The 13347-nt window shown below is 36.5% G+C and overlaps 1 protein-coding gene and 2 long non-coding RNA genes across 4 annotated transcripts in view; 2 read left to right on the plus strand and 1 right to left on the minus strand.

Annotated features, from left to right (window-relative positions):
- Positions 1 to 11660, plus strand: part of LOC148908940 (uncharacterized) — a 117511-nt gene extending 105851 nt beyond the window's left edge. The window contains exon 2 of the long non-coding RNA XR_016120537.1: positions 10387 to 11660. This is a non-coding gene — a long non-coding RNA (uncharacterized LOC148908940). The remainder of the gene's footprint in view (positions 1 to 10386) is intronic.
- Positions 1119 to 12299, minus strand: LOC116304009 (uncharacterized). The gene is made up of 3 exons (XR_004198012.2): positions 12042 to 12299; positions 2041 to 2167; positions 1119 to 1205 (listed from the first exon to the last, which is right to left on the minus strand). It is a non-coding gene; the product is annotated as an uncharacterized LOC116304009 (long non-coding RNA).
- On the plus strand, positions 2998 to 11660 carry LOC116304008 (plasmolipin-like). 2 transcript variants are annotated; one of them, XM_089034474.1, is made up of 6 exons: positions 2998 to 3072; positions 3150 to 3346; positions 6094 to 6189; positions 8309 to 8494; positions 8637 to 8786; positions 9967 to 11660. In XM_089034474.1, the coding sequence occupies exons 3-6, from the start codon at positions 6121 to 6123 to the stop codon at positions 10075 to 10077; spliced, it is 516 nt and encodes a 171-aa protein (XP_088890600.1). In that variant the 5' UTR covers positions 2998 to 3072; positions 3150 to 3346; positions 6094 to 6120; the 3' UTR covers positions 10078 to 11660. The 2 variants fall into 2 exon arrangements, with proteins under 2 accessions (XP_088890600.1, XP_088890599.1); XM_089034473.1 differs by lacking the exon at positions 2998 to 3072 and having other exon boundaries at positions 3096 to 3346.
- Positions 12300 to 13347: the final 1048 nt, after the last annotated feature.

The following is a 13347-nucleotide window of genomic DNA, read 5'->3' on the forward strand; positions in this document are numbered from 1 at the left end:
AGTTAGTTTCTAAAGACTGATTTGCAATGTTGTATTTGTTCCCAACTAAAGTATTCAAAACGTTGCTTTTACTACAACCTTTCTGCAATCAAGTGTATATATATATATATATATATATATATATATATATATATATATATATATATATATATATATATATATATATATATATATTTATATCACACACACACACACACATATATATATACTATATACAACTCTTCTTGTACATACATATAGTTATATACATTCTGTAATCAGTTTTGTTAGGCTTATGATAAAGTTGTGAATAAATACTGTATATTTCAGTACCAAGCCCAAGTTTATGTATTTTCTGCTGATCAACAACTATATCGCCTTCATGGAAATTAAAAACCTAATAAAGAACCTACTTAGCCTAAATTGCCAATAACTATCTCAAAATACAAGAACCTATTTTGCCAGACTTCAAAAATTGTAGGTTCTTACACGCGGGTTTTTACTGTAAGTGAAAATATCGAATCTTTCTGTTGAATGTCTCACAGATTAGAAGATAAAGGTAATCACGTTCCCACTTCACTGTCCGACCTTTTCAACTGATTACAAGAAAGACCTTTATAACCTTAGCAGGCGTTTGGGAGTCTAGAGTTACTCGTATCCTGCCATGCTGCATATCTTAGCAAAAATTCATTGCAAAACAAAATATACACAGAAAGTACGCAAAATATTGTTAACTCAATTACTTTCAGCAATGAAAAATGTTTTTAAAAAATTTTCAGTTGTTATTTTTTTAAATGTTAGCCAGAGAAATTTAGGGACGGACCAATAGATTTTTAGGGGGGGTGGGGGTGGGGTTGGGCAATTTATTTTGTGCAGGAATTTTTTTAGGCCTCATGTCTGTGCAGGATTTTTTTTTTTTTTGGACATAATTTGGAATTTTTTCTGACATTTTTCTTATGCACGATTTTTTTTCACTCTTTAAGCTGTGCTTGAATTTTTTTTGCTTTTTTTTGCTTTTTGCCCCAACCCCTCCCCCCCCCTCAAAAATCTAATGGTCCGTCCCTAAGGGTGACTGGTGGTGAGTGACTTACCAACTGCTTTATAAATAGTTCTCAGCTTCCGCATTCCGACATGCGCTGCCTCGCAAGTGCCGTGCACGTGGGGTTCAACATGGAATATCACGTGACATGGTGTCCATTTGAACTGCACTCCATATATGGCGGTATCTAGAATGGTAAAAAGCCAGAAATGACGCATGCCCCGTTGTCTGACGTTGTATTTTCTTTATAAGGAACAGCAATAGTTGAATTTTAAGCTTTGTTTTATTATTTTTATTAGTATTCTCAGAAAGAATAATAAATCAATGTTCGAGTAATGAAACCATTTTTATGTACTCCGTCTGAAACGTGAAAACATTACGCCCAGCTAAAAGGCCAAGAGCCTGCATTTCTCCTGCTTATAGCGGTAAAAGAGCAGAACCTGGAAACGAAAATGCCTAAAGAAAATTGGGCGGGAACGACGTTACAAGCCTGCATCAATCTGAAAGAGATTTCTAAAATGAAAATGATTTTTTTGCCTTTTTTCAGCTGTGTTTTTAACATATTTTTGCTTGTTTGTTTGTTGGTTTGTTTATCGTTACTTGTTTATTTCCTACTTTACTGTAGCGTAAGAGTATTAAATAAGTTTCATGTCAGCAACAATGGGAAGCCATTTCAGTGTCATGGTTCAAGCCAAAAAAAGAGTACGTTACCACAATTACTGCATAATCATGCACTAAACACAAATACATCTTTCCAAAGCGATTTTTAATTGCTTACTATCAATCACGTGACTTTTTTGGAGTTGACTGGGGGCAAACAAGCGGTTGACTGGGGGGCAACTAGCGGATGCTAAGTCAAAACATATCAAAATAAGTTCTCAAACTATTGTATATGACTATTTTCACGACATCAAACCAGAAAACAAGAGATCAAAACAACCTCCAGGATTCTACAAGCCATCAAAAAAGAGCTATTACCGGAAGTGACGTCTATTGATAAATATATAGTTAAATATTCCTACCTCTCCTCTTTACATAAAAGGCGTAGAAAATTCTAGAAGAGTCGTGATGCCATAGTAACAATTTAGGCTTTGGTTTTATGCCGTTCGTTCTGTGTTTTTCATTTTCCTTTAATACTGCAACTGACTTCTAAATAGAAAGTTGTGAAAAAATTGGAAAGGAAAATAATTAGAACTTTATGACAAACAGTAAAAATACAAAATAAGTTGCATTTTTTATTTTTTATTATTTTTAAAAAAGAGGGAGGATTTCTCGCATCTATTTTCCCCCGTTCTGTCACAAGGATTTTCATCATAATATATATATGTTATTTACCGGCCCGGATAGGGAAAAACTGTGCCCGAGGGACTGCCAGAGGTGTCTCGAATATACGAACGGCCTCGTTTTCAAGACCGAGGGCACAGTTTTTCCCTATCCGGACCGACTATAGAACGGTAAATAACGTTTTGTTGTTTAGAGGCAAAGGATACCGGACTACGAGGGCGTTCAGATACTTACAAAATACCGCCCGCTCAAACAGCCAATCAGAACGCACGCTTTTTTAGGATAACGAACCGGAAAAAAATAAATGCATGAACTGCATAGCGGCTACAGACGCCTTAAAGTGCACAAGAACCCTTGGACAATACTTTCAGTACTGATTCTACATGAAGTAAATAGTTGAATGGTAAAATACTTTCATTTCGACCCTGTTGAGCTGCGCCACTCCTGTAAGTTGCGGTGACGATTGCCAGTGGCGATGACAGAAAAAATAAAATGACGAGCAAGGAAGGAAGTAGCTATAGAAAGAATAAAACAGGTTCACTAAAGCAATAGTACAAACTCGTTAAAACAAGTCACTTCGTATTTCTGAGGTCTTAAACTTTTGCGCTTTGCAAATATAAAAAATTATTTACAGTAGTTAAGAATAGTATTCAGACAGCGTGAAGCTGTGAAGAAATCTATAAATAATTGATCAATATTTGCGGTTGCGTGATATATCGACAAAAGCTGTTTCGCTTTCACTTGAGTACCAGCTTAAAAACACTCAGGGGGTATGTTTAATATTATTCTACACTACTGTACTTTTTTTTTGAAAAATCATGTTCATAACTTTTTCTTTTAAACAAAGACCATGGAGCATTATAAGTCAGTTTGGCCGAGTCAATAAAAACAGACAAAGCTCTGAGATTGGCCAGAAAATAAATAAATAAATGGTCGTCGAGACAGCGTATAATTTATGTTCAGCCGTCTTGGTTTGCCAGTCGTTCGCTTTTAGCATTATGCTTCTACGAGTTGGTCATTAAATATCGAGTATTGCACAACAAGGTAAGCAAGGTTTTTTTGTATGCATTTGAAAACTCTTCTGATCAACATTTGACAAAATTTTCGGAACATAATCGTATAATGATAATGAAAAAATATACTATTATTGGTGTAGTGCTAAGGTTGTTTGGCGCGTAAAGTAACAATTGCTTTGTCGAAAGAAGGACTAGATTAGCGAAGGCTTTAAAAATTAAAAATTATTTGTAGCAATTTAGCAAAAATGAAAAAAAGCGGATGAAATCGAGGGGAAAACTTGAATGGCTTCTTACGCTTTGATATTTTCTTGATTTTTTCTTTATGTAAATGTTTAATATAATAATGACTTTATTGGTATAAAACTCAATTAATGCAAAAAGCATAAGTTTTCATTGAGGCTATAAGAAAACATATAAAAGACAAAATATAATAAAGTTTACAATTAAAATATAAAAATCTGAAGGGGAAAATTGTTAGGCCTTTATCAAGTACCCCCAACCGAAGGTGATGAAAGCTTCGCCAAGTTTTTCGCCAGGTTTTTCGATTCCAAAAAGAAACTCGCTCTACAAGCTATGATTGAAGCGATGATGAACGTGTGAAGTGAATATACGATATTCTATAAACTATGAACAAAATAATCGTATTTATTATCGTGTCTATTCAAAGAGGCGTCGTAAAAAGATACAAAGAACAAAACAAACAGCAAAGCCAAAGACACTTTTTTTTGTTAACAATGGTCTTAGGACTTGGGCTTTCGCTAAGTCTTACGTCCCTCGGAAGAAACAAATTCCTAGCTGGCGGGAGACAAGTTTGACTTTGGCAAACTGAATGGCAAAAAATTAATCAGTGTATCTCGAACATTTATGAGTGCCGCTGAATATAAAGAGCTCTGTTTTATTTATGATATTTTCTGAATAATGATCAATTGAAGACTTGACAGCATGAGAGCAACCGTTCAAAAAATAGCCTAGCGTAGTCTTTGCATGTACAATAAAGCGAAACCGCGTTGTTGACGCTCAGTATGTGATGTGTAGTAGATAGTAGCTCCAAGGAGCTTGCCAATATTCATGCAGGCTTTTTTTCGTTTGGTTAAAGCCGCTTAAGGGAAAAATATTTAACTCGGAAGAAACAGAAAAATATTGATAACAGTTGTTTGTTTTACGCTTTAGAAGAGATCATTAGCTAAAAACTAGTGTGAGCTGCGTCGGTGTTTCTAATGAAACAGTCTTACGCCTTAGTTTGTTTTCCTTTGAATTGTATATCTTGATTAATTCCAGCTTTTTTCAATAAACGTTGAAGATAAGTCATTCCAAGCTCCAAGAATTGCTTAGAATAGCTGGACCTTCGTGCTGAGACTGATTCGATGTTCTTTGTATTCAACGAAACCATTTCCATGTCGGAATGAATTATTGAAATAGGTGTGTGTATACATTCTTGATCTCGATGACTGAAAGGTAACTCCAGAAAGCTCGGGGAAGACTTAAACTTGGAAATAAGCCAGTTTCTTGTTTTAAGCCAGTGGCTAACAAGCCTTCAGCGCTTGTGAGAGTGTAATTAGCTTTTTTGAAATTTACGTCTAAAGCCCCGCTTACACTGGCGATTTTTGCGGCGATTTTTGTTGCAATTTCTGTGACAATTTTCGGAAATATGAATTTTTTTGTCTCATCCTTCAAAAGAGACATTCGTCTAGGAAAATCTTGGTATCCTGAAAAAAACTTTACAAGTTAATGCTTTACCATTATTTACTATGGAAAAAATCACAAAAAAATCGCCGCAAAAATCACTAGTGTAAAGCACGGGGTTTAAGAAGTCAATGCAAATGTCAGTAATGTAAACAAAAAAGTTCATTAAAAAGCATGCATTCTTTTTATCGAATTTCAAACAATCGTACATGTAGGTTCCGCTATGTGCTATTTATTCGTTTTCCCCGTTCTAGCCAATGAATCATGAGCAAGGACTTCCTGCGACAACGACCAATCAACAGGCTTGATTTAGACGCGATTTAATGCTATGAAAATGATAGGTTGATTATGAATGTAATGACATTTAATTGACAGTCAATCCAGTTTTAATATGTGCGACTAAAATACTAATCTTCCCAGTCGACCAAGGCAATTGTGGCTTTTCTATCGCCTTCGTAGCGCCTGTTATCAGTAACCGCAAGAGCATTTCAAATCGACCACTTGATGCCAATGTTGTACTAGTCTCCCACGCATCCGTTTTTAGTGTCGGTCGTCACGCAACGAGGAGGGAGCGTTGCGTGACGGCCGACACTAAAAACGGATGCGAGGGAGACTAATGTTGTACTAAGTCGTGACCACGTTTTGTGACCGAAGCGCATTCAATTTTTTATCACGTGGTTTAAAAAACGTTTCCATGTTGTACAACATTGGCATCACGTGGTTTGAAATGCACTTGCTGTTAACATAACAGAGGAGTTGAAAAAATGCCTCGGTCTACTGAGGAGAGTCAGTAAATGAGAATCGGCAGGGCGGTTTGTACGGCGGCTCCAATAGCTCGCGGTATCCGGAATAACACATCGTTCGGACGTTAAGCAGGGTGTCCGTTAATATGTTAAAAAAACAGCTATTTTCCTATTTTCCTAAAAATTTAGTTTTAAAAGAAAAAATATCCAATAATAGTAATATTGATAATAAAAATAAATAAATAAATATACAAAGAAAAAACAACAAAAACAAAAACAAAAAAAAAACGAAAAAAACAAAAACAAAAACAATCGACTAGTCGTCATACTGACTTATTTTTCTTGATAGTTTTGAGTCTGAGCTGGAACAATCAAAATGGTGGGAATAACACTGAATATGGGATACTTAAAGTCAGTTCCAGGAATCTTGAAGATTGTCGAATTTGTAAGTCTCGTGTTTCAATAGACCAAATTCAAAACTCGTACCGATATGAGGCTTAAGTTGTGAACAAAGGGATCTGGCGTGACTCAAAGTAATCTGGCGTGATTCAAGAGTCACGAATCACGCCAGATTCCTTTGTTCACAACTTAAGCCTCATATCGGTACGAGTTTTGAATTTGGTCTATCGCTTCCTTTACTACTCTTCGATGTGGTACTTTTGTTTTCCATTTATTTATTGACCATTTTATTTATTTCCATTCCCATTCGCATTCTATCTTTCCATTCCTTTCCTTTCCATCTCTTTCCTATCCTTTTCTTTGAATTCCTTTTCCTTTTCTTCCATTCATGGGATTCCTGTTTCTGGGCAATGGACCTAATCCATCCAGGCATTATGATGTTTTCCCCATTTCACACCACGTTTCATTCCCTAGAGTATCGTTTCTTTGTTTAATGGTTGCACATGAGAAGACACATGAATATGGATACAACTCAAACAAAGAATCTTATTCTAAAGAGAATGACACGTGGTCTGAAATGGGGAAAAATTACGCCCAAGGTAGATGGGTCTATATATGCATCAAGAGTTCCGCACTACCGCTCTAAGCGCATGCTCAAGGAGTCAAAAATTGGGATCCTGGGTCGTACAAATTGCTATATTTTAATTGAATTTTCTTATCAATCACAATTGTCATTAGATATTCAAGACCAAGTACAAAGCTAATTCCAAATCAAACATACCAAAATAAATTTTTTTTACAAGCCATGTTCCCACTCTTTTACTCCCTGAGCATGCGCATAGAGCAGTAGCGCGGCACTCTTGATGTGTCTTCTCATGTGCAACCATTAAACAAAGAAACGATACTCAAGAGAACGACATGTGGTGTGAAATGGGAAAAACAATATGCCTCTTGAGAATAAGATTCTTTGTTTGAGTTGTATTCATATTCATGTGGAACTCTTGATGCATATATTGCAAGTAGAGTAACGGAATAACTAGCCATAAAGCAACTGACGAAGATAGCTATTAAAGTTATTGAAACCGGTCTTGTTAAGAAAAGCAGTTCTATTAGGAGCTAAAGACGAATTGAGTAACACTCAAGCCGCCGACATTCTAGCGATGATGACAGAGCCACAGCCAACCATCTCACCGATAAAGTCACCAGTCAACCAGAACCTAAAAACGATCTTCCCTGATCCTCCTTTCGTCTCTTACAAGAGGAATAAGGCTGCATTCATAATGTATGGCAGAGGGGGGGGGGGGGGGGGGGGGGGGGGGGGGGGGCAGGTGAAATTGAGGGGGGATCGGGAAAAGTTTGGTAGGAAAAAGGGGGGATGGGCAAATTTTTATCAGAAAAATGGGGGGATGCACAATTTTTGGAAGAAAATAGAAGCCTTGCTTAGGGGGGGATCGTATTGTTTTGCATGACTTTAAGGGGGATGTTAAGAATTATTCTGGACATTTCAAATTTTTACCTGCACCCCCCACCCCCTCTGCCATACATTATGAACGCAGCCTAAATCGCTTAAAGACTCTCGAGTCAGAGCGAAAATCCCGAAACGAGACTAAATATTACTCTAGCATATAATTGTAGTGTGAAACTCATTGATCATGCATAGCGGCAGGGCAGTGGCAATATTACAAACTTATACAGTCAATTCAAAAAACGTTGTCGTCGACCAGCCTACGCGACTGGACCGAAAGGGACTCTGGGTAGAATCTCTGAAGCGATTTGACTGTATATATAGTTTCATCTGATTGACTATGTTTCGGGTTTACAGGACGAGCTCGAGCGGGAAGTGTGAAAAACACGTGGTTTTTTTGTTTTTGTTTTTGTTTTTGTTTTTGTTTTTTTCAATGCCTTCACATTTACGAAATTGACAACTAAATCATACCTACTTTGTTTTTCTTTCGCTTAAAAGACATGCATTTAATTGGCTATTGCCCGCCATTATTATCTTTACTGCTCGCGGGACAATGAATTCAGAACGAATATTTAACCGCTTCAGTGATTTTTACCCATATTCCTTTCGGTCCAGTCGCGTAGGCTTGAGCCGGTCGACGACAACGTGGTTTGAATCGACTGTATCTCACACTAACAATTAGCTGTCCTCATTTCTTTAGTTTCTTCTACTGTTGGCATTTTCCTGCATGTCTGACTGCTGTCACTCTCGATTCTACCACAGTGACGGCAGAACATCCTTCTTCCTTGCCGTCACTGTCATTGGTTGGCTGATAGTCATAGCTCTCTTCGTGTTCTTTTTCTTAAGCCTTACAGCAAACGTCCCGCAGGTCAACTGGAAATTAGCGGTAAGATTACATTCCAGTATTTAACAACTACTCCTATTGGTCAAGAGTCAGGTGACTACAAAAACGGCACAGTTCTCGACCAATTAGAGCACGCGTACTATCTAAGATTTATTAATAACGCCTTTTTTATCGTTTTCTTCAGAACCTGATTACAAGCATCGTCTTCGCTGTCCTGTTGCTCATTTGTAGTTCCCTGATGGCTGAGCGTGCAGACTACCTCAGCTATTGGAAAAAATACGCTTACTACGACCACTATTACGCGCAAATTTGGAACACAATGACGGCTGCAGTTGTGAGTACGAAACCCGCGAAAGAAAAAATCCTTTTTGTTGCTAGTGTTTGAGATTATGTTTTAAAACCAAAGCGTCATTGGTTATGAAAAATGACCTTTTTTTTTTTTTTTTTGCTCATCCATTCTTCTGGGTTACAAATACGATTTTATGTCACGTGATTTTATGTGGGCACGTGATTTGGTCAAGTGATGACCGCCATGTTGGATTGAGCGACAAATAAATCTTTCGTTCTTGGTGTCCATTAAAATGGAAAGAAAAATTAACAATTTGCCATCAGTTTTTTATGTGTCCGTCATCTCATTGACGATAAATTGCAGCACATTGTCAAAGTAGTGTGGATTCACGACGTGCCCACGTCCATAATACAGCTTGGGCTGCCTGTGGTTAGATGGCAGAACAATAAAATCCCTTTGCTCTTGGGAATTGAATTCTTTCTCATGTAAAACGATTGTATTGTTCCTGCCATCTAACATGGCTGCCGTCACGTGGTGGTGCAAAACCTCTATTCTCGACTTTCACATCCCCATAATGCCTTGTGTTTTTGGGGGGCAACCAATCAAAAAACTGTCCCAAATTGAAAGGTTTCTTAATTGAATTTATACTATACCTGCTTTTATCTGTACAATACTGATTATCAGTTTATTCCAAGTTATTTTTGCGTGTACAGATCATGAAGAGTTTTGGTCTTACAGAAAATGTATTGACTTACGAAAAAATGTTTAAAATTTACCTTAAACGTCTTCAAGCTTCTATCTTTTTCTGTTTTTTACTTCTTCATTTTATCTTTGGATACCAAACAAGGTATTTTCAACATTGTCTGATCAGCCTTCAGCAAAATAAGTGGGTTTTTACCCTCTGGTTACCCCCCAAAGACGCAAAGGATTATGGGGATGTGAAAGTCGAGAATTCTTAACAGACCATTTTTCGAGTTCCAAATTACCGCTGTGTTCCTTGATCACAGACTCATTCACACAGGCTTAACCTCGTATCAGTGTCCAAATATTCACAAATACCAATGGTAAAGTAAAGAATGCACAACTTCAACAATACAAACACTTTGAAATTCGACCGGACGAATATTCAAAAGTAATTCCATACAAAATCGACGCTAGCCCTGTAGAACAGAGAATTCGAAAAGGGAGCATTCTTAATTTCACTAACATTTTTCTTTTTTTTTAGGTTTTTGGCTTCTTTTCAATTATCGCGTTTATCGTTGATGCTGTTTTCCAATTCATGGGACTCTCGCCTGGTGGTGGCGGCGGTCAAGTGTCAAACGCCCAAAATGCTTAGCGAGTCTCCTATCCTTGTTAGTAACTTCCAACTGTTCTGAAATAGTGACGTATAAATGAGTAACTGCAAAACCGAGGTGTCAAGAAGCCTGGGAAAGGATTTTTTTCGATAAGGATTTTGTTAATTTCTGGAAAACAAATTACATATACTCTTTAAATCTGAACTCAAAACATTTTAATTCTCTATCTAAGGAATCATTTTATTCCTTATACTATTCTTTTTGAATTTTCTACTGTAAAAGAATTGAGACCTCTGTTTGAATACGTTCAAGAAAGCCTTATGTTATTAAATTCTGCAAAAATTGAAGAGTGAAAAAAAAAAAAAAAAAAAAAAAAAAAAAAAAAAAAAAAAAAAAAAAAAAGAAAAGAAAAAGAATACCCGTCATTGCATGCGCAATACAAATATACCAACTCATTAATAATTGTGTCACTGTTACCAACCTCTTATTGGCAACGTTTTCTTGTTTTCTTTTTGGGGCCTGGAAATCCATAATTTCAAGAGGAAAAGTGACACCTCGGTTTTGCAAACGTATGTCGATTCTGATTGGCTAATATTTTTTCTAAGATCAGCTGGTTTTGGCGCGTCTAGACACCTTTAGACTGACTATAATGAGTTCTTTCTTTCTTCCTCTGTTAGAAAGAATGTCTAATTTTCCTAGTCGCCAAGGTTTTTTTTACACGAGGGATAAAAATAACCTAGTATGTAAGCCTAATAAGTAAGTGTGTTTCCCTATTTTACAATAACTAAAATTGTATTAATATTGTATTTAATATTTGCAAGTTTGAACCAAATCCATTTTGTCGTAATGTTTTCCCATTTCAGACCACGTGTCATTTTCTTGAAAATAAGATTCTTCGTTTGAGTTGTATCTATATTCATGTGTCTTCTCATGTGCAGCCGTTAAACAAAGAAATGATACTCTTGGGAATGACACGTGGTCTGAAATGGGCAAAACATTACGCGCAAGTGGATTTGATCTAAATGATAACATAAGTACTAACACTGAGGTCACGTGACCCTGCCACTCTTAAACCTATCAGTCGTGTCAAAAACCCTGAATTGAATGAAAGGAGTCATTTGATTTCTGTTCTCAGCTGTCGCTTTATATTACACGCAAATGTTCCTCTGACGTGATCGTCTCTTTCGTACGCGCTGTCACTGCACTCACTTTCATGATCAACGTGTTTTCCAATGGCTAACAATATAACCAGCCTATGCGTATTTCAACATCTCGCGCTTAAAGACACAGGATATTTGACATCCATTTCATTTCTACACTCAAATGTTCCTTACACGATTGTCTCGTTCGTACACGCTCTCACGTGCTGCCTGCCCTTTCACGATCAACGTGTGTGCAAAAATCAATGACTTATAGCAAAATCAGCGCATGCGTAGTTCAACATTGCGCGCTGAAAGACACGGTAAAACCGGTTAAATACTTTGTTGTCATGGTAACGCATTAAACATAATTTAGATTGTAATATTGAAGTTGTAAACGAAAATCGCGCGAAAAAAATGTAAACAAGTCCTTTTTAAAAAACTCGGGAAGAAACGATAATAAATAAACGTAGAATTATTTTCTGGATAGTGTGAAGTTTGGATGAAGCAAGAGAGATTCGAGATCAACTATTTACAGCTAATCTTCGCCCTTACACAGGGAGCCCATTCTTTTAATGGCGACTATATCAACACAGGGAACCCATAACCCGTACAACTGCATTAACACAGGAAACCCATGTTGCTACCTAGCAGATATCACACCTCTCACAAAAATAAAATAAACTAAAACAATCTTATAGAAATATTTATCTACAGATGATAGATGCTTTTTTGATAGGTTTATGCATTCAATGGTAACTGCCCAGTTCTGAGGAACGCCTTACATGTGTATAATATTGTAAACTTTATTAGGCAAGCGAATGAATCAACACGACTAACTCGAGGAATAGTTGCATTACTCTTACCTTCAGTTTTTTATGTTCCTCTGCTCTTTCGCCACCAAAACTCCCAAATATATTTCCATCCAGTAATTCGTCTCTGAGACCCACTTTCTCTATCCAGGTTTTTATAACTCCTTTACAATCTTTGGCAGACTATTTCTCAGTCAAATATGATCAGAACTTGATTCTTTATCAACATAATTCAATGTTGACTGTCGTGGTAGTAGTGCACGTGAATAATGACGTCATTTTCATTCATTCCAACGTGAACATTGATCTTTCGTCGCCTTCTCTTATTATACAGTTATTTGACTGAAATATAGAGTGCAAATAATATACCCGTGAAATAGTTAGGATTAAATAGGAGATAGTTAGCGCTTAATTAGACAACACATAGGAATTCAGTGAGGCATGACAAGGGCACGGGCGTTTACTAGAGTAACAACTCATTACGCAAATGAACGTTTTTTCTAACAAGTTTATTGAATTGAGCTAAGAATCAATACACAAGACGCACATTTAATTCTGCAGTAAATCATGACACAAAAAACCCAGTACGCAAATGAACGTGTTATCTACCATTTTTATTTGTTTTATCACGCTAAAGATCAAGACAATACGCATTTATAAACTAAAACAAATCAAGACTCAAACAACTATAGCTAAAAAAGACCCAGTACGCAAATGAACGTGTTTTCTACCATTTTTATTTGTTTAGTAACTTGCTAAAAATCAAGACAATACGCATTTATAAACTAAAACAAATCAAGACTCAAACAACTATAGCTAGAAAAGACCCAGTACGCAAATGAACGTGTTTTCTACCATTTTTATTTGTTTAGTAACTTGCTAAAAATCAAGACAATACGCATTTATAAACTAAAACAAATCAAGACTCAAACAACTATAGCTAAAAAAGACCCAGTACGCAAATGGACGTGTTTTCTACCATTTTTATTTGTTTAGTAACTTGCTAAAAATCAAGACAATACGCATTTATAAACTAAGACGAATCAAGACTCAAACAACTATAGCTAAAAAAGACCCAGTACGCAAATGAACGTGTTTTCTACCATTTTTATCTTTATATTTTTTATAATCAAAATTTGTAGAACATCAAAATCGTTATTGATTAGATAATTTAAAAAGCAAATTAAATATAAATTCGCCAAGATCTTCACCATAAAATCTTCTTACTTGTTCCTTGGAAATGGCGAGAAAGGCATAAATTACTCCAATGTGCATGTTGTGTTCCAGTACTCCAGGTGTCTTCTTCCAGGAGTATTGGCTTTGGCCAGCCCAAAAACCATTTCGCTTGAACCGTATTAGC

Source organism: Actinia tenebrosa, unplaced genomic scaffold, assembly GCF_029948245.1.
Source record: "Actinia tenebrosa isolate PJP-AT-01 unplaced genomic scaffold, QUT_ActTen_1.0 PGA_scaffold2__45_contigs__length_23673736, whole genome shotgun sequence".
Classification (NCBI taxonomy): Eukaryota; Metazoa; Cnidaria; class Anthozoa; order Actiniaria; family Actiniidae; genus Actinia; species Actinia tenebrosa.

Excerpts from the sequence above, each read along its gene's own strand:
- LOC116304008 (XM_089034474.1), top strand. The coding sequence starts at position 6,121 with ATGGTGGGAATAACACTGAATATGGGATACTTAAAGTCAGTTCCAGGA. Across the intron at positions 8,495-8,636 it reads AGGTCAACTGGAAATTAGCG|AACCTGATTACAAGCATCGT; the intron begins GTAAGATTACAT and ends CGTTTTCTTCAG. Across the intron at positions 8,787-9,966 it reads ACACAATGACGGCTGCAGTT|GTTTTTGGCTTCTTTTCAAT; the intron begins GTGAGTACGAAA and ends CTTTTTTTTTAG.